We start from the raw sequence: 27,017 nt of genomic DNA, 5'->3' as shown, positions 1-27,017 counted from the left end.
ACCTCTGGTTAAAAAAAAAGAAAAAACAGAAAAACCCAGAAAAAACCCTTTAGTCCTTTTAAGTAAAAAATAAAACAAAACAAAAAAAACCACACCCAAACCCATCGCCAGTGTTGGGCTAGTTCTTTTTCAACCCTTTCTTTTTCCATGGCGTGTGTGTAGTTGTTGCATCAGTGTGCGCGCACTTGCAGTGCGAGTGTCTTGTGTATGTGCTTGCTTTGTGTTCCGACTTTCTCCGTGTTTCCCCAGTGGGATAATTATGCTTGATAGTTGTTGGCCGAATGAATCAGATCTTACACACACACACACACACACGTACACGTACACGTGCGCGCATACACACACACACACACATAGACACACACAGAACGTTCCCCCCCCCCCCCACCACCACCAATATGTAATAGATGAGAACTCCATTTTTTTTGTTTTTGGTTGTTTTTTTTGTGGTAATCGTTGTCCTTTGACATACAGGGTCAAAACAGAGACATTGACGGTAAGTCATTGAATCATTCGCATTCAGTTTGCACACACACACACACACACACACACACACACACAGTCCTGCCCGTCTGATGCTGGAATATCGGATTATTCTGAAACGATACAGTCGCGACGCGATATAATCCTCTCAGAAATCTCTGTTGTGGATGATGCAGAGAAGAATGGGGGGTAGTGAGGAAAGATAGGAATGATGGGAGTATGTATAATATTTCAATACCAGCAGTAACTCTGATCATTCTTATCATCATCATCATCACCCATCAGAAATCATCCCCAGTAGATAAAATATAAAGAAACCGCGATGAAAACAAAGAAAAATAGAGTTTCGTGCACCAAGTCAACCTCTCTGAGCGTGCACTATTTCTACCACCGACTGTCCAACACCAATCCTCCCTTTCTTTGTTCCCATGGAAAGTGGAGCAAGCTGTAGAGAAGCTCACTGTACACACAGACGGGCACAGCAACAGCTTCTGTCTGGCTCCCGAGCTGTGCTATTGATCCATCGGGGGGAGCGTAGGGGGTTTGGTGTGGTGGGGAATGGAGGTGGGGGATGAGTCGAGTGGACGACTTGTCTTGTCCTGGCCTCCTCCTCCCCCTCTTTCTCGACCTCCATCTCACTCCATCCGTCCCCATTCCTTTAAAAGAAAGGGGAAAAAAAGGCTAGACTGATATAGGAACCCTTCACACACACACGCGCGCGCGCACGCACACACACACACACACACACACACACACACACACACACACAGAGGGAGAGAAAGATGTCGCTTTCGCGCGGCCTTTCAGTCCCGTCCCGTCCGTATCGGAAGTAACGGCCGCTTCATCTTTGTCAGTCCTGTCACTGCGTCCCGCACACACTGTGTGGGGGTCTCCGGCCAGCCAGCTATTGTATTGATTGATCCACCGACTGCAGTTCCAGTTTCACTTCCAGAGACAGGGGCAGAGACAGAGAAAGAGAGAGGAGGAGGCGGAGGTTTGGGAGGAGCAGGGGGTGTGGGGGCGAGGGTTGAAAAGTTATCAATATTTTTTGACAATTCCTTATTTGTTACTGTGATTGTTTCTGAAATAATAATCTTGATAGAGAGAGAGATGGAGTAGAGCATCAGTTTCTCGAACCTGAAGGATAAATAGTAAAATTCAGTCCTAGAGGGAGGCAAAACAAATCAGTGTTTGAATAGAAGCTATATATTTATTACGGTGCCGGAATCTTAAACGACAAGACTGGAATACAACCACACAATCCGCACGCACAGACCCCTCCACACATACACGCGCGCGCGCACACAGAGGGATGAGGTAGTGGGGGGAAGGGGGGTGGGGCGAGAGAGAGAGAGAGAGAGAGCACAAGGACATACTCGCTGAAAGCATGTCAAATAAAAGACATTGGTTTATTACAGTACTCGATAGAACGAACCATGTCATAGTCTGTGAGAGAAAAAAAAAAGAAGAGGAGAGGATGGAACTCAGGCATACATTCTGGCAGCTCCCAGAGAAAAAAACGGATAGAGTAGTAGTTGCAAAGAGGATAGATAGTTTCAAAGCCCAACAGTGAGTTATCAGTTTAGAGAGGGATCCCGGGCGTGAGTGGCTATGACTTGGAACACAAAGGCGTAGGCCCTACATGCTGACAGCGTAGGCGGCTACAGACTTAAAACTGATAATAGATGGAATCGGAAAAGCAGAGAAACAGAATGTAGCTTCAAGATCCAACAGTGACTGAACAGAATTCAGGGGATGTATAGTGCTCGAACCAGCGGGAACAAAGGAGAGGAGATTGTGTGTGTGTGTGTGTGTTACAGTGGAGAAACCCGGCAGTTGTTTGCAGACTAGTCGGCTGGTTTTGCTCCATATCTGAAAGCATGGCCAAGCTCAGATTGAACACCCACACACACACACAAAGAAGCGCGCACGCAGACGTGACACACACACACACACCAACCAACCAACAAACAAACCAACCAGAGGATGAAATATGAAGTGCACATTGAAAAATTAAGGCCATATAAAATCGATTTTGCGAAATGAATAACCTCAGGCGGTTTTGCTGTGGGGGAAAATGTCATTTTTTAGTTTTTATTTATTTTTTTTTTTAATCTTGTTTTTATCTCTTTATTATTATTATTTTTTTAAGCTGAGGAGAAAACAACAAAAATCATTGTACTTTTGACAATATGCATATTGGAGACAGACAGACACCGAGAAAGAGGCTGAAAGACTTGGAGACATCGCTGCTTCCTGTACTTTGTCCAACTTCAGCAGAGGTGGATTGAGAGCGACATACAAACCACGGAAAAAGAGGCTTGGAGAGACTGCTTTTGTAAATCTTTTCAATTTTCATTTTTTATCTATATTTGCTCAACAGTTCACTTGCATTACAAATGCAAGCAAACACAAACACTTTCGAATTAATCGTGACCGCTGATGAATCATTGATATTATTAAAATAGCAAATAACTTATTCATAACAGCAAATGAAGAAATACAACAAACAAATAAACAAAATGAATGAGTCAATGCTACTATCAATATCAACATGAAATTTGAACTATTGTCACGGCAATTATATAGGTAGTAAAGATAGAATTGAGAAAAAAAGGATGGTTTGGGGGGGCGGGGGGGTAATAAAGGGGAGGGGAGAAATACTGACTAATCAAACATTAGCCACTTCATCAAACAGATTAATAAACACTCTGAACATTTTGGTCAACCAAAAATATTACATGATTTGACTGACAGTTGGAGACAGAGACAGACGGAGAGACAGAGACATTGAGGGAAGGAACGAACGTGTGAAGTGGTCTGCTGTGCTTTTGCCATCGCTCATGTGACCGTGTGGGCCCGTGATACACGCCATGTGCCGATCTGTTATTGCTCTGCCACCATCTGGCGCCAAAATCGTTATTCGTGCGTCGTGTACAGGCATGAGGAGTGAGAAGGGGTGGGGGCATGGTGAGGGAGGGGGGGTCAGGGTAGAAGGTGGGAAACTGGGAGATTATGGAGGTGTGAGTGTGAGAGACACACGCACAAAGACCTAGAGAGACACAGGTTTGCATAAAACGACACAGGTCTGTCTGAAATACGACTGACTTATTTTTATTTTTATCAGTATTTGAATATCATATACATGTGCACACACACATATATGCACGCACGCGCGCGTGCGCGCACACACACACACACACACACAAACACACACACATGAATAGTTAATTGAAACTGGTTTAAAAAAATATCCCGACTTCCAGATCTAACCAAATAAAATACATTTAAAATGTGATAACGCCAAATGATCTTAAGATTTGTTTATAAACACATTATTTTGTGAAAGGGCGTTGAAACACACACACACACACACACACACACACATTAACACACATTTTCACCAACACGTTTGCACTGACACCCCAGTCTCGCGCTCGCTCATGCATAAATAATGTTCGCGAGAGAAATATTTTCGCTGCATGCAGTTTCCAGCTCTCATCGTTCTCGTGATTCCAGAGAGACACAGAGAATGGAGGGGAAAGCGCTAGCGTCTTGTTTGTTTGCTTTTATTTCTTTTTTTATTGGCGCGATGTTTCAGCCAGTTGCTATGGCAGCTAACCTAGTTTGGAGGCAAGCATTGTATTCTGTTTTTTTGTGTGCATGCCGGTCATGATTAAAAGCTTTGAACTCCTGGCACACATTGAAGAGCGTATCGAATGGAAATCTCATTTGCGTGTTCCTGTGTCAGTGTGTTTGTTTGTGTCAGTGTGTCTGTGTTTGTGTGTGTCTGTGTCAGTGTGTGTCCACTCTCATGCAGATAGAGCACTGTAATGCCTCTGTCTGCATGTCTGTCTGTCTGTCTCTCCAACCCTCTCTCTCCATACCCCACTCTCTTCCCCTTCTCTTCTATCCCTCTCTTCTTCCACCCTCTCCTCCTCTGTATGTGGAAAACATCATTCTTGCAGGTGATGAACTTTGGGTGCGTGTGTGTTCGCGGGCGTGTTTGTGTGCGAGTGTGTGTGCATGCGTTTGTGTCTGCATGCGTTTTGGTGTGGGTGTGTGTTTCCATACTTGGTGGGTTGCCGTCAGCTCAAGGGGCTATTTCTGGCAGTCGTTGCAGGCTTATTGACCAGATAGATTGGCGCTGTCACACTCCAAAGCGGAGTGGATCGAGTCAGCCAAAGCGCGGCTAGAATTAGTGACACTTACACGTGAGCACCGAACCAAAGGTGAAACGTCAACGGGAAATCAGGACGTTTTGTGGATGTGTGTGCAGCTGCCGTTTTCTTCGCTCTTTGTCTGTAGCCGCGATCGTGTTGGTATCAGTTTATGTTGTTCTTGTCAGCTCTGTCCACTCTCTCTGCCCCTCTCTCCCTTCCTCCCTGGCCCTAACTCCATCTCTCTTTCTCCCCACCCACCCCCTATCCCTCTATCGGTCTCTGTCACTGTTTCTCTATCCATGTGTCCATTTGTCTCCGTCGTTCACCTTGTATTTCCGCGTCGCTCTGCCTCTCCCACACTCTCTCTCTCTCTGCTCTCGCTGTTGCTACGGAAAAGCGGTACGACGAGAATAAATCTTGATTTATTAAGTTACCTTTTCTGCGGGGACTGACGAAGAAGTGCATTAATCATAATTATGGTGATGGAGTAGATCATGTCGGCTGTGAGGTATTAATCTGCGTCGTTTTCAGCCGTGTGCAAATAAGTACATTGATTAAAATGGTGATAATGATAACAACAACAGACAATAATTAATAATGGCAACTGCGTGTCGGATTGTAATGTAGTAGTCGTTAAAAGAAATGCATCAGTATCTGTTCACTCTTTTATGCTAGGACGTTTAACATCATTGCTCATAATTAATGTTATAATAAGCATATATTCAGTCTAATTAAGGGGGTCCATTCCACAAAACACAGCTCGTTGGGTCAGCATGACCACCAGAAAATAATGCCATCATCATTTGAGTAATTTTGAGGAGCACATGAATAATTTGGCAGTAGGACATAACTTGATGATATAAACCAGTTTTCGTGTATTTATGGCACTGAAAGACAAAATATGATTCACTCCAAATCTTTCATATCTCGCGAGTAAATTACCGCATATCATTTCATTACTGGGCCATCCCCGTATGATTGTTGTTTATTATACTGTTATCAGGTGTTGGAAGCCCATAGGATGTGGTCTGATAAAGCACAGAGAAAATAAGCCTTCATACTGTGTATTTATGTTTGTACAACAGCTTTTTGCACTCTGCGGCAGTAAACACCATCGATGCACACCTCAGTGTGTGTGCGCGCGCGCATGAACGGCCACACACACACACACACACACACACACACACACGGAGAGAGACTCTCCCCTAAACGCATGCAAACACGTTATACACAGACTGGCACACACACACACACACACACACACACACACACACACACACACACACACACACACACACACACACACACATATCAAACAGACTCCTCCCCTACACACACAAACACATTACATACACACAGACTGGCGCGCTCACGCGCGCGCACACACACACACACACACACACACACACACAAACTCATGCACACACGCACACATGCACTAGTGCGTACACACACTTGCTTTCTGTCTGCCTTTTTATCACTCGCTATCACACCCACACACACCTACACACACACTGCATTCAACTCACCAGAACGTGTAGTGTAAGCTTTGAACATGACTGCTCCGTACAGCAGCCCTCTGCAGTGCCAACTACACGATTCCCTTCCCTCATCATTATGTACAAGTTATTAAATACGCGCTGAACCGTTCAAAACCATCTGTTGCAAATTGGCTGGGCTGTGTCACACCGCTGGCTGGAGACCGAAGACACAGAGAGACTCGGAGAGAGAGAGAGTTTGCTTTTTCCAGTTCCATTGGGATGTATTTGGAGAAAAAAAGGCCGGGGGGGGGGGGGGGGGGGGGTATAATTACAAACACTGCACGCGCACGCAGACGCGCACGTACACAACACACGCGGGAGAGAGTTCGCAGAATTGCGTGTAGTTTTGCTTTTTCATTTTCACTGGGACGTTTGAGGAACCATTTTCTAGAAAGTGAATGCGTTTCTGCAGATCTATCACTTTTGTTATAAATTCCGAACCCCCAAAAGAAGCAGACATACTGTCCGAGTCTGATATATATGCACACACACACTCACACTCATCACAACCTCTCTCCCACCCTTTGTCTTTCCCTTGCTCCGGGAAGATCACTGCTCTTGGAAATGACCTCTCTTCCTCCAACAAGCGAGAGAGAAGGGAGTTCGATGGAAAGAACAGAACGTCTATTGCTGTTTATGTTGCTGTTGCTGTTGCTGCTGTTGTTGTCTGCAACAAGAAGTGAAGGAACAGTTGGGTTCTGCAGGGGAAAGGAAGCTTGCACCACTGTTGGCACTACCATTAAGATAATCGTATCAGGAGATGGAAAGGTGTGGGATAGGACGGATCGGATAGACAGGTAGAGAGAGAGAAAGACGGGAGGGGCGGGGGGGTGGAGGGAGACGGCAAAAAATGGGCAGGTTCGTACGTATATGTTCCAGTTTGCTGAGTATGTGGGGGTTAAGGGTCAGGGCCTTACCAGAGTGTGAGTGTTTGAGGTGTGTGTGTGTTCGATGATCTCATCTCCAAACGTGTGTGCGCGCGCACACACACACACACACACACACACACACACTGACTCACCGTGGCTCTCGCACACACACACACACTCAGACACGCGCGCGCGCATACACATTCTCTCATTCACTCACACACACACACACACACACACAGAGATAATGTGTTCTTGTTTTGTCGGTCATGTTCGTTTGTTTTCGATTCTGTGTATACATATACATCCATGTATCTCTGTCAGTCTCAGTGTCTCTCATACAACCCCACTTCTCCACACGAAGACAACACACACACACACACACACACACACACACACGAACACACGCGCGCGCGCACGCGTGTACATACTTTGTTTCTCTGTCCCTCTCGGAGACACATACCAGATGCAGGATGCTGTGCGGGTCAGGCCACTGACAGCGAATCTCAGTCGCACCCCCAACCCCCCAGATATAATTATGACCAGGACCTGCCCACATGTATCCCTCCTGCATATCAATAATATAAAGTATGATGCCGCCCTTCCCTCCATCACCCCCGCTTCCCCCAATCCCTTGTTGGCGGGAGGAACCACGCAGCTCTGAGTTAGGGGAGAACAGACAAAAATATGGAGGAGGGTTGGGATTTAGGGAGAGTATTGAAGGGAAGTTTTGGAGGGGCAGGGAGGGGAGAGGAGTGACGTGGGGATGTAAGTCGAGTTCTTTCGTCGCTCTGTCTGCAGCCAGTCTTTTTTTTTTCCTTCTTTTTTTTTTCTTTCTCTCTCTCAGCACTGGCTGTGGAGACTAGAGGCGGAATGTGGAAAACGCCAGGGCGCTGCCAGACCGACAAGAAAGAATGAATGGTTTTTCCTCATGCTGCCCTCCTCGTGCGATGCACACACAGCCCCTGTGCAGTCGGTTGCTTTTCGGTTCCAGAACCTGTCATCTTCAGCAGGCCCATTTGTCAGTTGCAGCCCGCATAGTTTTCTTGTGTAACAACAGTACACACAGACACACACACACACACACACACACACACAGGCATGGTATGGATGTACATGCGTGTTTGCTCCCCCCATTTTTGTTTTTCTTTCTCCGTTTTCGTAACCACAAACACGTCATTGCGATTACAGACCCGCGCACACGTAAACACATACTCACTTGCGCGCGCACGCCCTTTCTCTTAAGTTACAAATGGGAAAGGAAAAAATTCTCGTCTGTCCCCACACCCGACTTCCCCCTCAGTTTTTTCTGTCATGCACACACACACACACACACACACACACACACACACACACACACTGTGGCACACACATATGCGCGCGCGCATACACAAGTTACACACTCCACCTCCCCACCCACCCTTCCCTCCCTGCCAACGTCCTTTCTCCTTGCACACGCCCACCGCAGGAGCACGCGCACGCCCGGATATACGGCAGGGTGTGCACGACGAAATTCCGATCATAGAGACGAGAACAGCAGCAAAAAAAAGAAGAAAAAGAAAGAAAAGCACATGGGAGGGTGTTAAACAGATGCAGGATTTACCACGCTCCATCCTTCCTTCCTCTTCTTCACACTCCCTCCCTCACCCACCCCCGTTCAGATTGAGAGCTGAACCGGACTGGGAAACACACATGCAGCTCATCAGTCTAGAATTTCCGCTTGAACCCCCACTCTGTCAAAGTGAAGACTTGCCCAGAGTGTGTGCCGTTTTCTTTTGTCTGCCTGTCTGTCTGCCGTCAGTGTGTCTGCTTACATGTCTTATCTATTTCCGTGGATCCCTGTCTGAAACTGTGTGTGTGTGTGTGTGTGTGTGTACGCGTGCGCTTACACCATTTGCTCTCCCTCTCTCTCTCCCTCCACCCCCCCTTCCCCGCCCCCTGTTCCTCTCTCGGTGTTGATAATGGAAGTTGTGAAGATAACTTTTTAGAAAGTTGAACGAAGCTGGATACCGTTTTCATTTGAGGGAAAAGAAATATAACTTTTCGGCTTTTGATGCATGGGGAAGAACTTGGATGCATGACAAATATGTGAGAAAGGTTTATACATACGTGAGGGGGATCTAAAAATGTCTCGTGATCATATTACACTTTCATTGAAAAGCTTGATAATAACGAAAGCACGTACTTCTGTGTGTGATTTACACGCATTGAGCAGGGAAAGTAACACAGAACCTGAAACGCTGTTGGTTTGCTTTCAGTGCACACACACACACACACACACACACACACACACACACACGAGATCTGGGTGTGACAAGGAAAGGATCGGGCTGATGGTTGACGCATAAAAGGGGAAGTGCCATGAATGAACAGACGAAAGGTTTGGAGGCAAGTTGCTAATACTTTTTAGAAAGACACACCCTCCTAATCATCATCGCCACAAATAGCCCAGGAAATAGGTCTACGGTGGTTCCAAGACGATGACACAACAGCACAACTTAGGTTCTCTTTCTCTTTCTTTCCACCTCTCTCTCTCTCTCTCTCTCTCTCTGTCGTTTTTTTTTTTTTTTTTAGATCATGCCTTTTTTTTTTTTAAAAGGTAAGCTTGGAGTGACACGTCTGAAGCTATGAACGGATGTGACATGTCTGAAGCTATGTTACGAGACAATGGGGTGGGTGTGTGTGTGTGTGTGTGTGTGTGTGTAGGCGCTAATGCAGTCATCAGCTCGGAAAGCGAATAGTTCCCAGGGCGAAGATGTTATCACATGCAGCAATGTATCTTCACAATGCCGCTATTGCAGAGGAGAAAGAAACGGAAAAAAGAAAAATGCAGGGCACTTAGGAGCCCTGTTGTCTTCTACGGCATCTCTTGCAAAGAAATTCTTTGTTTGAAAGGTGCGGAGCAAACACGATTTCCAAACCACCTTATTTTGTTTTTGCAGGTTTTCACTGTCCTTCCTTTTTTTTCTCTTCCAGAAGGCTAGTAAATGGGGACCAGAATTAGTGGGGAAAGTACCACCAAATACACTTTGTTTTCATTAAAAAAAACACACACAAAAAAACTTTCCCCTCTTTCGTTTCTCGTGTGTACACTGGCAAGGTTAACTGAAAACTGATTGTTTTCAGCCTTAAACTGTGTGTCCGAGTTGATCGTGACTAACGCAGGCGGTCTTGAAAATGTATGGAATCAGCTGTTGATACACCCTTCTTATTTATTTATTTTTTTGTTATCCCAGTATCTTTCGTGCCTGCGAGAGGACGATAGGAATTTGTTTTCTGAGCACGTGTGCTGCACACGTGTGCGCCAGTGTGTGTCTGTCGGTGCTGTGCGTGCGCGTCAGTGTGTGTCTGTGCTGTGCGTGCGCGTCAGTGTGTGCATAAACCTGTGTGAGAGAGTGCGTATGTAAGCCTTGGAAACTAGGAGAGTGAGGGGAAGGGAGAGGGGGAAAGGACGTGCACGGATGGGGTTGAAGGTGAGAGAAGATAAGGGTGAAGAGTCAGGCAGACGGAACAGATAATGAAGGGAAGATGGGAGTACTCTCAGGGGTGATTTCGTGTGATTCAGTATGTTTGTTTGTGCAACTGGTGTACGTTAGGCGGGTGCCTCGTCTCTTGGGGTTTTGATGCGTAGTGTGTGTGTGGAAAAGTGTGTATTATTGTGAATGAAATAGGTGGTACTCTCTCTGTGTGTCTCTCTCACTCTCTCAACTTGAATAGTTTTGTTGCCAGCAAAATTAATTTTAATTTCAGATACACAGCGAACGGAACTTTGAGACTAGAGATACAGATCGACTGACAGACACAAACACAGTCAGAAGCAGAAAGTGTATACCTGTGTGGATTCAGTTATTCCCATTAAGTTATGGAAATCGGAATCAACAACACGCACATTTAATGAAGTATCCACAAGAGAGAGAGAGAGAGAGAGAAGCACTCAAACCGGGGGCGGGGCCATCAGCAAGGCTCAAGGTGGCGCTGGCTAGCAGCAGTACGTCACGTGGCCTATCACCTGGGGAAGTGATAACGGCATGTAGACGGGGTGGAGGGAGGGAAGGGAGATACGATAGATGGCCGCCGTTGTGATGGAAGGCCTGTCTGCAAGTTGTTCGTGTTGTACAGTCTGGTCCACCGGAATACTATGTACGCTGCCACGTGCTATTGGTGCTGCAGCGTGGTACAAGCACGTACTGTGCACTGCTGGAGGCAAACTGTCGATAAGAATGAAATCGCCACTTTGTATTAGCAGGGCATACATAGGGCACAGCTAAACTGAAGACATAACTCGTCAGTCTACAGCATTTGGCGCGATTCAGTGCGATATTATTAAACCAATCGATCAACAACAACAGCAACAAAAAAGTTATATTCTTTGCTGGCAGCTCTACACGCAAATGCACCTGTAGAATGATTACCATGCGCGTTTTTCCCGGTTTTTATTTAATTTCCAGGCCATACTGTAACTATGTCTGTCGGTCTGTTACAGTTCTCTGTGGTGTGTGTGTGTGTGTGTGTGTGTCCTTAAAACAACAAGCTGGGCACGCGATTAATCTTTACCCCTTTTCGTCACATCAATATACACTACACCACATCTGCCAAGCAGATGCCTGACCAGCAGCCGGTAACCCAACAGCTTGTTTGAAGGACAACAGCGTAAAGTGACCAGTGACAAGCATCGACTCTCCTCCCAGACATAATTATACGTTCTTCGGTGTGCCTCTGTGTAGTATATCTATATTTTGTGTACAGTCATCCTGTGTGTGTGTGTGTGTCTCATTTGTGCGTGCATTGATATACACGCATATCAGGATTCTCTCTCTATATAAAATTTTATTTGACCGAACGCAGTGACGCCTCTGTGAGTTACTGATACTGATACTGATCTCTCCCGGCTGTCACGCCCACTCTCCGTCTCGCACACGCTAAACACAAATACGCCCCACACAATATACACCAGCATTGTATTACCAGATGTTACTGCTTTCACGCCCCTGCTTCCGACGTTCGGTTGCCATAAACGTTATTAAAATCGTTTTATTCAGACACGCCACACACATGCATGCGGCACACACACACACACACACTTTTGAAGGCGCAGGCAAACACACTGACACATACACACTGACACATACACACACACACATACACACACACACACTCACCTCATATACCCCTTCCACATACACACACACCCTACACACCCCGCCCCTCCACACACACACACACACAGACACCTCATATACCATCGACCCTCCCCACCAGCTCATATACACCCAACATTCCCTCATCTTCGAGCCCCCCAAAACCCTTCCCCCACTCTCTCACGTACGCACGATTACATGTACGACCGATCTACGTGAGTGATGAGCGAAAGGTCTGACCCAGCCTTCACAGCAGTGTAGGAAGTATGTGGGAATGGCTGAGTCACGATGATGAATTTTCTGCACCTGTGACCGACAGTGCAGCCAACTAAGTCAGTGCTGTTGTGAGCGGGATGATACTGAATAGAATGCCAGTAAGCCTGTCCGATGATGATGGTGATGATGATGATGAGGCAATAGAGGACACTGGCGCTCACGTTTGTGTGTGCGTGTGTGTGTGTGTGTGTGTGTGTGTGTGATTTAATTGTTTGCATGATCTGTCTCTGCTGTGTTTATCTCTGCGGAAAGCATTCTTGCAGTTTCAATGTTCTGTCCCATATGATTTGTACCTCTGCTTGATTAAAGGCAAAAGGCGTTCACACACACACACACACACACACACACACACACACACACACACAGAGTGAGAAATAATGTGGTAGTCTCATGCTTCGGGCACAGCACAGAGTCAGACAGATAGGCAGCAGAGCTCGCACATCTCAGAGAGCAGACATCATATTTTACACTTGCATTGAAAGGGGTAAGGGAAAAAACAACACAGTCTATGATGAGTGAATTAGCACAACATCACGCGTCTCGCAGCCACACTCATTGCAGCGTGGTGCATAGGAACCCAGGCTGTCTAGACGTGTCTTTGAAGTTGATGATGATCGTTATGCGTGCCGCAGCAGCACAGCACAGCCTGTGAGAGAATCCCAGCCAATGATTAACTCTGTGTGTGTGTGTGTGTCAGTGTGTGTGTGTGTGTGTGTGTGTGTGTGCATCAGTGATAACAACATGTGAAGTGTGAAATTACGATGATTGTCATTGGTCACTTTACACTGTTGTCCTTCAATTGACTCTCCTCCCAGACATAATTATACGTTCTTCGGTGTACCTGTGTAGTATATCTATATTTTGTGTACATTCATCCTGTGATTGATTCATTCAGTGATCCTGTGACCCGGCTTGCTTTGTTGAAGGGTTGGGTGGGTGGCCTCATGATGACATGACATTCAGTGATAGATCCTCGTGAACTCTCGGCGGAGCTTGAACTATGTCGAAATGAACCAGCATGTGGTTGTCTGGGAGAGCTGGCGTGAACGGCGTTTGTTAAAAAAGAAATGGTAGACAGCAACAGCTGCCGCTATCGTTCTAGCCCTCTTTCGAATGACTGAGTCACTGAGTGATACTGTGTGTGTGTGTGTGTGTGTGTGTGTGTGTGTGTGTTCAAAGACAGAGAGAGTGAGCGCAGATGTGAAGAAAAGGGGTAAGGATTAATCGCGTACTCAGCTTGTTGTTTAACTCTTTCCATACGAACGGCGAAAGAGACGACATTAACAGCGTTTCACCCCAATTACCATCATCAAAATATTGCAAGCGGAAGGCTCTTATATTGAAGAGGTGAATGTTGACAAAGAATACCACAATTCTGACGACGGAAGCTAAAGGTTGGGTCATTCAGACACCCACTGGACATCCGAGGGGTCTGTGTAGAGGAGAAGAGAGGACTGGCCGTACTGAGTGAGTTAAAGTTTGTCATTTCAGACCGGCTTTTAACCACTTAGCTTGTTGTTTTAAGCCGTTTGTCATTTATGACTTTTTAACCACTGCAGGCATAATTATACATGTCACAAAATTAAAGGGGAACATAATGATGTATAAACAAATTAGAGTGTTACCAAGCTGTAGAAGGATAAAGAGTGTGGGGTTTGGATGGCACAGAAGATATATGGGGCCTGGAGAAGAGTCAAGCTGGACAAACGTTTTCCAGCTGGTTAGTTTTCATGTTGGCTGGTTGTGAAAATCAGATTTTACATAACACATCAATCGGGGCAGACCTGCCTAATCCTCCCAGTACTTTCCACCATTCTCCCACCACAGTCACCCTCATCATTCCCTTGCCCAACTTTCTCATGTGATCTTTTAAGTATGTGTCCAATTTGTGTGTCTACCCACCTCTGTACAGTGAAGATCTCGTGCTGAAATATATCACAATTAAAATCTGTCTTTGTGTCTGCACTGCGTGGACTTTTTAAGTTTCCATTTTGTCAATTTCTGCCATTTGCTTTGATGAATAAGACATGCGCTGAAATGCACAGAAAGGAAGGAACAGGAAACTTAGGTAGCACTTGGGCGTGCATATGTGTACATGTGTGTTCTTGCAAGTGTGTGTGCGTGCTTGTACGTACATGTGTGCATGCATGTTTTCAGTCCGTGCATATTGAATCTCTGTACAAAGTGATGGCTTTCGGTCTATTCACAGATCTGTTCTTATGATTATTTTGCTTTGACAACACTCAGATTACCAGGTGGAGTGGGAAGGGAGAGGTAGAGGGTGAAGGCACCCAGAAATGAGTATTGTTGGCATTTCATATTATAATGCAAAGGAAATTTGAATGGAATTACAGTTTCGCACACTTTGTCTTTTTGTCTAAGAAAATAGTATGATGCAAAATGGCTGCCAGTCTTACAAAAAAGGATAGTGCGTTTTTGTGTATTTAGCTATTGGAAAGGAAAGGAGATAATTATGTTGTGTTCACGATAACTGATCTGATAATGGATGCACCCAAGGCATCTTCCAGAAAAATTACAGCAAAGAATCATGCACACGCCCTCACTTAATTTTGTGCATGCACTAATGGGTAGGCACTCCTGCCTGCCTAACATGTATGTTTGTATATACACACGCATGATCAGGCTTTTGTGGAAAAAAAATAGGACGGAATGTTCTGTGAAACATAATTCAAAACAATTATGTTGGTGTTTCTGTTTTCTTTGTTAAAAGTGGCTATTCCGAAGCAATTCAGCTCTAAAGTTTGCCATCAGAAATAAAAAGAGCACACACAAAAAATTCATGTATTTATCAGTTTAAAGCAAAAGAAAGTATTGCGTCTTCAAAGGGACCAGTTAGAAATGAGAGAGAGAGAAAAAAACACCAACAAAACAGTTCTTTTCCATGAAAATCCATACAAAGAATTGAATAATTGAAATGCAGTTACGCACACTTACGCGTGTGGATGTGCGCGCGCGTACGCACACACGCACACACACACACACACACATATATATGCATGCACTCGTAAAGAGAGGTAGAGAGAAACAGGCATGCTGTGTTGTATGTCTTCAGGCCAAAGCCTGGGGTACGGATTTGTCAACTATAAGCGGCCGGAAGACGCCAACAAGGCAGTGGCGACTCTCAACGGTCTGCGACTGCAGAACAAAACCATCAAGGTCAGTTCTCCTGTACTGCTAAACCTTTCTGTCTCTTTCCATATTGAAAGGTAGTCAATAACCTTTAATTTTCTGTTCTGTGTCACTAGCCTTAACATTTTTATTGGTAATTGCATCAAACTGATTTAGTGTATGTTTTCTTTTAAGTTGGTTATGGGTCTATTTGCATCGTAAATGTACTTTTGGTTTTTGCTCTGATTTTGGTATGTAGCCTGAATTAAAAATCTGGATACTTTTAGAGATTTCCCTTTGAACATTGATATTCTTATATGGTCATTCTGTGTTAAGTTTAATATGTTTGATTGAGATTTGTTTGATATGTTAAGAATCATGTACTGAGAGCAGTAGGTAAATATATTGATAAAAACTGAATGATCAGTCCATTGTTTGAGAATGGCACTAAGACTCCAAGTCCAAATAGTCAATGATTTTTAAATGTTTTTGGTACTCTTGGGTTTTTATTGGGAGTTGCTTTCAGAGATGGGATTTATTTTCCTTTTAATGAATTACATGTCATAATTAGTTTGAAATTTCTTGTTTTGTTTTTGTAATACTGATTTTGTGTTCGTATCTTGACCTTCATGATTTGATAACTGATTCATTTGTATTCTTTGTGTGTGATAACAATGTCTTATTTGCATTTGCTTTTGGCCTTGAGTTCTAAAGATAGGGCTAAGTTCCTATAGTGGGATACCATTTATGTTTTGTTTTTTTCTCCCTTTCTTCCCACAAGTAGTAATGATATGGACATTCCTTGAGTTTTCTTTTTCTTGTTTAACTCCATCGTTGATTGCTAGATTGTTTTGGCCACTTGACGATGGTCATTATCATTTGTATCATCAAACAGAAGGAACCCTTTCATTTAAAAAAGGTTGCTAAAGCTGTGCCAAGTTTCACAGCTAAACAAAAGTGGCAACAAAGTGCTTGAACACTGCAACGTTTGATCACCATCTCACTATTTTCATTGCACAAAGATTGTATTCAATAAAATGAGACTGATATCTTACATGCATTTATTGCTTGCATGTCATATGCACAGAAAGCCTGAAATCTATTACAATGTAATTTCTTATTCATATATTTCAGTTTGAAATTCAAGATAGACTGGCAGTATTATAGTATTATGTTATTTTTTTTATTTCAATCATTGAGATGTTTTAAAATCCATGAACACATTATGTTCCTTTTGAATTACTTGTAACTTATATTCCGTTATAGTATTTAATAGGGTGGGATTGTGTTAGAGTACATACAGTATGCCCAAATAACTAGTTTCCTTTTCAGTTGAAATTTGCAATTGCTGCAAATGCTCTTGCACTTTTATTATTTTTATTATTATTATTATTTTTTTTTTACCAGAATTTACTATTATGTTATTAACGTTTATTTGCAGTTTTCCTTTGATTATTTCACCTCAGTCTCATTTTAGTTAGCAGTTGCCCTCAAACCTATCTGATCCTTTGTCTGTCCTGATTGTCCATATCAGTTTACCATTTTGTTTTGCATTTTTACAAGTCTTTGTTGATTTTCAGGTGTCTTTTGCTCGACCAAGCAGTGAGAGCATTAAGGGAGCTAACTTGTATATTAGTGGCTTGCCCAAATCAATGACACAGTTGGACTTGGAGAATCTCTTTTCTCAGTCCGGGAATATCATTACATCAAGAATTCTATATGACCAAACGACAGGTACTGCCATGTTTTGACATTTTGATTTCACCTTCCAACAGTCCGCAGCAAATGCTGCAAGCAAAACACTTGTTGATACATCAGACCAACTCTTGGTGCAGTGTGACCAAGCTGTCCTATAATCCTCCATCCAGCATATTCCTTACCTGTTATCTCGTACTCCCCTTACCATCTCCCATTTTGACCACAGAGGGAAATTGTCATGCTTTGCTTTGATTTGAATTGGTTTTCCTTATTATGATTTGATTCGTTTCCACTCCTTCAGTTTCATTTTCAAATCCTAACATTTCCTTTGGAAATTTTTTTTTTTTTTTTTGCTCTTGAAATTGTAAAGCAAATGGGCTCTAAAATTGTAATGATTGTTAAATGTTTTAATGTTGATGATGGTTAAAAAAAAAAAAAAGAGGAAAAAATCACAGTAACTTTTGAGCATGTTTTATGCTGGTTAAAAGTGAAGGAAAAAATCTGTCCCAGCAACAAGACTGCAACTGATGTATCGAAAAGTGTCGATGAATATGATGATGTTTTGATGTCTGTGTCAACGTTTTACTCACACGACTTCACACATTTTTCTAGGTGTCATACGCAAGGCCCAGTAGTGAAAGTATAAAGGGTGCTAACTTGTATATAAGCGGCTTGCCAAAGGCAATGACTCAACAGGATCTCGAGAAACTGTTCTCCCAGTGTGGGAAGATTATTACATCCAGAATTCTTTATGATACAAACACAGGTCAGAATCTGGTTTCTTTTTGTTTTTGTTTTCTTAAATGCATGATCGGTCAGTTGTTTTCGATATTTGTTTGGTTTTTTATTTGTGCCTTTGAACTTTCACAACAGTTGAGCATTTTATTTTGTTTCTATTTTCTTTTTTCTTATTTTTTAACTCTTCAATCTTTGTTGCATTGGTTTGTTTTTAGTTAGCATCTACCTCGTTGTTCGTTGGAGAAAGTTTTTCAAAAGTTCAGGTTTTTATTGTAATGATGTATTTCTTTGTAACTGTAGGTTTTTGTTAAGCATTGGATCTGCATTATTTTCTTTTTTTAAGTTCAGTTGAGCTTTTTCTTTTCTTTTCACCCCCCCCCCCCCCCTTTTTTTTTTTTTACCTCTGGATTCTGCTGTTTCACATGTACATGTGTCCCCATTTATTTCCTTCAAGCAAGGTATTCTCTGAACTAACTTGCATGAGATACTCTTTTCGGACCGTGTCCATGTTGGCTGTTGATTCACCGTCAGTGTGGTATAACTTTGATGTTCCATCTTGTGTGTAGCACACGCTGTCGGGAGTCTTGGAACACCCTGCTTTCTTAGTCTGTCATGCTGCTGCCATTCTGAACACTCCACACACACACACACACACACACACACACGTAGTTATGCACTTATTTACAGATATAGTGAAACCTTCAGGGAAGATGTTTTTACACCATCTTTTCACAGAAATGTAAGAGAATGTGTGGGGAAGACTTAAGATTGAATGAAAAGGCGAATGGTGTTTTTCTCAGTTGATTGTATTACTTTTATCTTTAAACTTTAGCATCATTTTATTCATTTATTTAGCAGTATTGGACATTGAAGAATAGACCGTGGGAAACAGTTTTCACATCAGAAAAATTTGCTGATATATATATATTTTTTTTTTTGTTAGACAGAAATGTAAGTGTAAGACTTGATCATGGATTTTCTCAGCCAGTGATGTTTATTAGCAAACATTTAATGAATACAGACAGTATCCCTAGCTGGAGGAGAGACCGTACCAGTATTTCTGGTAAATCAAGTGCTGCTGACATGTTCACTGTGGTCCCGTTTGTATTGCATGATGAAGAATAATCTTACTGCAAGTGTGGAAACGCATGCATGTCTGACCATGCAATTGGGCGCAATTGCTGAATGGTTTAAGTGTTGAGGATCCTGGGTTCGAATCTTGGTGACGGCGGGTAGAGATTTTTCTTATCTCCCTGGTCAACATATGTGCAGACCTGCTTGTGCCTGAACCCCCTTCATGTGTATACACACGCAGAAGATCAAATACACACGTTAAAGATCCTGTAATCCATGTCAGTGTTCGGTGCGTTATGGAAACAAGAACACACCCAGCTTGCACACACCTGAAAATGGAGTATGACTGCCTATATGGTGGGGTAAATAAAAAAACAACAGTCGTACACGTAAAATCTGAATGACACAGAAAACGAATGATGAGCGCCCAGTGGCAGCCATCATTCGGCTCTGCCCAGGTAGGCAGCCTGTTGTGCAAATAACCCCGTGTTTGTAAAGCGCTTTGAGCTTGGTCTCTGACCAAGGATAGGCACTGTATAAGTATCCATATCAATCAATCAGTCATGAGGACATGACCGTGGCAAGAAAGGGGTAGGCTCAAGGGTGGGGATACTAGAAGGATCAAAGGTTCAGGGAAACATTTGTTATTCCTCGACATGGAAATGTGTAAGAAACGCAAAAATATTAAGTTCCTCAGTTTGTCCTGAGATATGCTCCCCCCCCCCCCCCTTCTCCTCACCCCCCGTTCCTCTCCCTCCCAATCTTTCTTTCTGTCTCCCAGTCACTGGCGAGGACCAGTATAAAGTTACCATTGAAGTGACTTCCACACCAGTGTCAGTTGTGTGAAGGAACACAGTTATTGATGTTGGACTACGAAAGGGTTAAGCCCCAGCTGCTGCCTGTTGACACTATTGATTGCGGACTGTGTGGACCGTCGTCCCAAGGTCCTCTTCCTACTGTTTATGCCAATGGTTGAACCTTTGACACGTCACATTGACCAAGTCAAGGGGTGTAATAAATGTAAGCTTATTGCCACTAGTTTCAACAGTATAAGCAGCTTTGCAAATTTTATATTTTTAAGGAAGAAAAATAAAATGTGTTGCCCATCCATGATTTGGTTTTTGGTTAGAGAATTTCCCATGGATTGTTGCATTTTGTTATTCTTTTTCAGTCATTTTGCATTTTCTGAGAAGAGAGAGAAGTGAGAAAACAGCCCTGCCTATCATCCTTCCATCACCTCTTCATACCTCCTATCTGTTTCTCTGTGTCTCTAGAGTAATGGCATTAAGAGAGAAAAGAAAAAAAAAAGAGAAACTAGTTTGATACATCTTTAAACAACCATTTGGCGGCCTCATGAATGGCAAGCAGTTTGCTGTGTCTGTGTTGTCATGGCGTCTGTATTCTTTTTCTGTTTGGTTGATCAGAGTTCAGCGTGCACTTTAGTACTTTCGCCTGTGACTCGGAAAGTGAAGCATTTTCATTATGTACATGCTGCATAATTGTGGGCCTTGTGTTGATACCAAAGTAGCAGAACAGAAAACCAGAAGAAAAGAACATGTTTGAAAGTATGCTATTGCACTCATCCACGGCAATATTCATACAAGGTATACTTTGCAAACATCAGACATCACATGTTAACCATAATTTTGAAATATGATGGTCCTTTTGCTAATGCTTGATGTGTTTCTGTGGGTGTCCTGCGTATTCTTTTTTTTTCTGTTTGTCACAACCTTGTAATGTGTACATAATGAAAATGTTGGCTTGTGGTTATTACTGTGTGGACTTGTGTATGTGTGCTTTGAAATGGTTGTCTGCTTTCTCTTCTCTGTTGCCATCGTTAATTAACATGGGTTGTTCATTTCTCTGCAGAGTTTAAATGTGTATTGATTTTAGAGCTGTTGATACAGTTGTCAGATTTAATGTTTTGAGAATGATAACAAGAATATTGATAGTGTTTGATTATTTTTGGAAAATGAATGATTGTGCATCATCCATGTATCACAAGGAGCATCTTCACATACTTAAAAACAAGTTTCATTGTATCAATTATGAAGACTTGATGGTTCAGTATCAGTGTTTTGGAATAACAGTTTCACATTTATGTTTAATGAACTGTTGCAACAATTACTAATTTATTTTTAATGAATTGTTAAATTGAAAATGTGCTTTGTTAGTATTGTAAGGGGTGATAGTATAAATGGTTAAAATACCACATTTATATTTCTTTCCTGAGAATAATATGATTTTTTTTTTTTTGACTGTCAACGTAAGACATGTATAATGCTAATGTGTGCATGTACTCATACATACCAAAACACACTTGTGCCCCTGGACATAAGTTTGAAAACCCCTTTTTAATTTTTTTTTTATCTGGGACAACAATGGAAGAAAAAGCCCCAGTGAAAACATGCACAAGGGGAGGATTGTAGTGGAATCAAAAGGAAGTGAATAACATTAATTTAATCAATAAAAAAGAAAGAAAAAAAAAAGAAGTTACTGGCAAGGTGTTCTTTGTCAGTTCTGAAACAAATTCTCATTAGTTTTGTCTGAAATGCTGATCACCATCTGATCAGAAGTTAAAGAAGTATTACATGAGCCAGTTGTGAATGAAAAAAATATTTAACAGTTAGCTGTGGTTTCTTTCAAAACACTGATAACTAAACTTAGTAGGTATATTTGGTAAAAACTGTAGAATATGTCAATAAAAATGCTTAAAAATTTTTTTTTAATATATTTTTTAAGAGTGATAGTGACTTTAAGAGTCAAGGCATTAGGGCTGTAATGATTGCAGTCACACTAATAATCATTACTTCCACCCATTTATCTATAAATATTAAAAGTAAGCTGTGCAGTATCAGTTCTACAACAAACCCCGAAAACCCTTCTGGCACCAGACAATGACAGAAGCACCTTGACGCCCTTGGTGCTGTTTCAGGTCTGTCCAAAGGAGTGGGCTTCATTCGCTTCGACACGCGAACTGAGGCCGAGCGGGCCATCCAGAAGCTGAACAATCACATCCCTGAAGGTTGTGTGGACCCCATCACGGTGAAGTTTGCCAACTCTCCCAGTTCCAACAAGAACTTGGCCAGCATGACTCCTCTGGCTCTGGCCACCTACCTGTCACCCACACGTCGGTTCTTCGGACCCATCCACCATGCCACGGCCACCAGCAGGTTTAGGTATATAACCCCACCCCCGCCCCCCACCCCACCCACCCCTCTCCCCACCCACCCCATCGCTTTTGTATGTTTTTATCTTTTGCTGACTGTTCTGAAAAAAACCCAAACAAACATGAAATTATTTTTCTTTCGTTTAATTTACAAGAACGTTATTACCCGTATAGGTAAGCCATGATATAGACCTGTTTACCAACAGTACGTTTTTAGCTTAATTTTACACACGTTTGACCTGGAGTGTATGCCAGGACACAAAAATAGATGTGATTAGAATTGGCAGGAAAAACATTGTTTTGGCTAACCAGAGGATTTATTAGAATGAGAAAGTTATGGTGGCACAACAGTAAAGCGGAGAAATGACAGTGTCGCCTATTGCTAATGATCCCAGTCTGTAGTCAAAGAGGGCATTCACAAACACACAGTGACAGGGTGTGCCCATTTCCCTACCCACGCACCCTCGCCCCCTTCCCACTCCCAGAGCTGTTAAAATCACTGTCACTTTCATCCCACCTCTTCTACTTAGACATCTGCTCAGTGGCGCTTATGTTTTCTTTGTCATACTTTCCCCCTCTCTTCTCACATTCCTCTCTGCCTTTGCAGTCAAAAGGTCACATGTCAGTCTGAATAAAACAGGTTAGGCATCATTGACTCAAATCACCACAAGCATGAAAACCACAATCCTCATCACCTTTTCCTGTGCACCCCTTCATCCCCTCTTACTCACTGTCTTCCCTCCTCCAAATACATATCCCCAATCTTTTTACATAGACAGAATAGGAATTGCAGAAAGGATGGAGGTAGAGGTAATAAGGTTGGTGAGGGGTGGGGAGTGAAAGTCTAATTCTGTTGTTGGGTAAGACACATCAAAGGGTAGTTTGGAAAGCCCTGTTTTCATGCAACCACCATGTAGATACAACAGCTATCTGTACCATCTTCCCATTTTGGAACTGTGTCCCAACCTTTGTGAGTTTCTGTTTTCTGTCACTCCTCACCATTGTCTTACGCTCACACATAATCAGTGTGAATGGCAGAATGCCTTCACTGCACACACACACATACTAACGCAAATGATGTGGATACTTTAAGACAGCATTTTCTTTTCTCTTTTTTTCTTCTTCTTTTCCTAAGCTTGATCCTTGGAAATAGCCAAATGGCCCCCAGAATTTTAGACAGAAAGCCATGACAGCTCTCAGAAAAAAAAATTAACATTGACCTCTGCTAGTTGAGTCTTACTGGATCTGTCAGTTCTTGATATTGTTTGTCTGGATGTACCTGTGCAGCATTGTTCTTTGGATCTGCATGTTTGTTTGCTGTGGAAATAAAAAAAACAAAAAACAACAAAATCCCACCCCTCCCAGAAACGGGCTTAAGTTGGCCCCAAGTGGTCAGTTGAGCATAAAATTCAAAAGTAATAGTACAAATGATAACAGTGAAATCTGTAATAATACAGGTGTGTACGTGCAAGTTAGTGAATTGCTGTTTGTGCTTAGTACACAATTGTGAGAAGTACTTAAAAAAAAAAATTTTTTTTTTACAACAATACATAAACCACAAATATAAGTTAAACAGGTCTGAATATGGTAAGAAAATCCAGGCCAGGAATGTTTCCCACATTTTAATTATTTTAAATTAATTTTTATTCTTTTCTTTTTTCATCTCCTTGCTGCTCAGTAGTTTCATGTAAACACAGCTGATTTGCAGATGTGAAGTTTACAGGTGTGATTTGCTGAAACAACTGTTTTGTTCCATCCACAGGTACTCTCCCCTGGAGCCAGGCATCCTCCCCAACACCATCCTGCCTCCTACCCTCACCACAGCGGGTACCGCCGCCTCCAACACCACCACCACACCTGCCCCCCTCAACAGCACTGGCTGGTGCATCTTCGTCTACAACCTGGCGCCCGACACTGAGGACTCGGTGCTCTGGCAGCTCTTCGGACCTTTTGGAGCCGTGCAGAGCGTCAAGGTCATCCGTGACTACACCTCCAGCAAGTGCAAGGGCTTTGGCTTTGTCACCATGACCAACTACGAGGAAGCACTGGTGGCCATCCAGAATCTCAATGGGTTCACTCTAGGCAACCGAGTGCTGCAGGTCTCCTTCAAAGCCACTAGTCGGAAGCAGTAGACTTTCCCCCCCACTGGCACAGAGACTGTACAGGAAGGAAACAAACACAAACCACAGAGCAGTTGAGCTGCTGATGTAGCACAGATAAACAAAACAACAATCACAGCAGAACAGAAAGAAATGTTCTCCAAACAGACAAAAAAACCCAAACAAACTTAAAACATCTACATTATTTGAAACAAACGCAGTATTGTTCATGGTGAAATCCATCTTTTCCAGGTTTAGTCATCATCTGATGGTAGGGATGGCTGCCTTTTGGTCATTCTTAAGCCAGTGATGAAGCTGATATTCAAATTTATTTTTCTTTTGCTTTGGATAAAATACACTTTATGCGTGTGTTAAACAGGACAACCACATATGATGCAAATTCAAGACTTTTTTTTTTCATTTTTAGTGCTGTCTGGAAAGTAAAACCAGTTTCTTTGGCCCTGACATGGTAGGAATCATGATTGTCATTTTTCTGTTAGTGTTGTCTGAGCTGTAGCCGTTGGCATTGACACAGAATGGTAGCTACAAGTGTTTGTTAGTGGACAGCCTTTTGAATCAGGCCTGGTTTCATTGTATTGAAATCACAACTAGTTTCATTGACACAGAGAGATGTGAAGTAGTCCAAGGCAACAACTTATCAGACAAGACGGTGAGTTTTGAGACAAGACATAAAGACAGTAAAATTTAAATCTGGATCTGGTTTTATTGTATTGCAATTTACAAGCCTCCACCCCTCCTAGTGTGCTTGCTTATACTTGATATTTTTTCTGCAAACCTGTGCACAGCTCATTGCAAAGTCATCCAGTGAGAAGTTAAACACCCAGCCAATGAGAATACATAACTTTCATCCTCAGCCAATGAAAAAACTGCAAAAATCAGCCATTCATAACTGGTTTCATTGGTGGGAGAGGGTGGGAGGGAAGAGTGAATGTGTGAGATAAATGCATGGTGGTCCAAAGCAACATTTAAAAAAAATTGTCAGCAAAAGACAAGTATACAGATGGTTACTGTGCTCAAGTTTCACCTTGCCTATGAAGGTGATGGGTAGTATGGGAGGCTGTATCCCTATTAAGACTCCATGTAACACTTGGGTGAAGCAGATTTTAAAACAGTTGGTTTCCAAAATTTAGTCATGTAATTGGAAGCTTCAAAAATCAGTCCTTAACATTTTTTAATGCACATTTAAAAATACAATTTGGAGAAGTGTGTCTCTTATGCTTTTTTTTTTTTTTTTAGAAACCTTCTCAGTTCCTGCTACTGTTTTCTGCAGTGGGACGACATTAATTACCATCATTCAACAGAAAGGTAAATCAAATTATTCTTTGTAATATGTCATTCTCTGGAGGGAGCACTAATACTAATTTTTACTAAGTTTTTTTGGGTTTTTTTTTTTCCCAACGTGAATGTTTTTTAAGAAAGATTGGGACCCAACTGCATCAGGCTGAGCGATGATATGAAAGAGTAATGGTGTTATTTTTATATGAATGCTGACAGTTATAATTTATTTGGATGGTGGTGTGCTTGTCTGTGTGGGGACATGTTTCTGGATTTTTTTTTTTTTTGTTTTTTGTCTTGGTCTTGCATCATATTTGCTGGTCCTCAGTCAGTGTGTCTGTTCGGATACAGATTTTGATGAGGTTGCCACAGAACAAATGCACAGTTGAAGCACCTTTTTTTTTTTTAATGTTGGTTTCAACTGACTGATGCATAATGGTTGGGTTTGTGATCCAACTTGTTCTGTTTATTATGTACATTGTAACATGCAATTCAGTTTTGTATTTTTTTTCCTCTTTTGGTTTCTGGGGTCAGAATCTAAAACCTCTTTGTTTTTGCTCCCCCTTCTATTTTTTTTTCCTTTGATTAGTTTAATTTCTTTACGCATAAAAAAAACCCAACAACAACAAACCCACAGTTGTCGCTTGTTCGTAATTTCCTTTGTTTTGTTGTTGTCACATTATGCATAATGATTGAAGACATTGCTTGGTTTTATTTATTTTGTCCCGATTAATGGAGACTCATGGTTTTCCTATTTTCCCCCTCTCCAGTGTATCATAATTTGTCCATGACTGTAACTTTATTCTCAATACAGTGTAGATTTTAGTTGTGTATTTTCATTTAGTTAACAATTCTGAGCATTTTCTCTCTTAACATTTGTGAATATATGGTAAAGGCATAATTTATGAATGATTATGGGACTTTGTTTCTAGTGCACGTAGCAATTTCATCACTGCTCAACTGTTATATGTATATTCAGTATTTTATTGTACTGTCCTTATTCTTCTTGCTTTGGTTGTCTTCTTGGTCATACATTTTTGGTTTTTTGTGGTTCATATTAAATTTCTTTTCAATTTCAGTTGCGTTTTTGTTGTTTTTGTCTTCAGCATGTGTCGTGTTTGGTTTTTTGAGTCTTTTTTTCTTTTTTACCTTTTCATTCTCGCTTTGTCTTTTCCTTTCTGTTCCTCGTGATTGTCACTTAATCTGTTGAATCAATGGAGAAATATGTATATTCCATTTTTACTGGCATACGCAGTTTAGCTTTGATAAAAATGGAACACCAGTCGTTAAGAAATGGTCATAAATGTGTTGATATTCTTTCCCCAGTCATATGTTCTTTTGACA

General features: G+C 42.2%; 1 protein-coding gene across 5 annotated transcripts in view; it reads left to right on the top strand.

Moving 5' to 3' along the window:
- Positions 1–26,751, top strand: part of LOC143279688 (ELAV-like protein 1) — a 34,907-nt gene extending 8,156 nt beyond the window's left edge. For 3 of the 5 annotated variants that reach the window (XM_076583787.1, XM_076583782.1, XM_076583785.1), the window contains 4 exons: positions 15,544–15,647; positions 17,180–17,333; positions 22,045–22,288; positions 24,041–26,751. In XM_076583787.1, the coding sequence (XP_076439902.1) occupies positions 15,544–15,647; positions 17,180–17,333; positions 22,045–22,288; positions 24,041–24,410 (872 nt within the window). In that variant the 3' untranslated portion in view covers positions 24,411–26,751. Of the gene's footprint in view, positions 1–15,543; positions 15,648–17,179; positions 17,334–17,909; positions 18,064–22,044; positions 22,289–24,040 lie in introns of all 5 variants that reach the window. The other 2 variants (XM_076583783.1, XM_076583786.1) reach the window with 1 other exon arrangement.
- Positions 26,752–27,017: the final 266 nt, after the last annotated feature.

Source organism: Babylonia areolata, chromosome 3, assembly GCF_041734735.1.
Source record: "Babylonia areolata isolate BAREFJ2019XMU chromosome 3, ASM4173473v1, whole genome shotgun sequence".
In the NCBI taxonomy this organism is placed as follows: Eukaryota; Metazoa; Mollusca; class Gastropoda; order Neogastropoda; family Buccinidae; genus Babylonia; species Babylonia areolata.
This window is presented reverse-complemented; position numbering and strand designations above follow the sequence as displayed.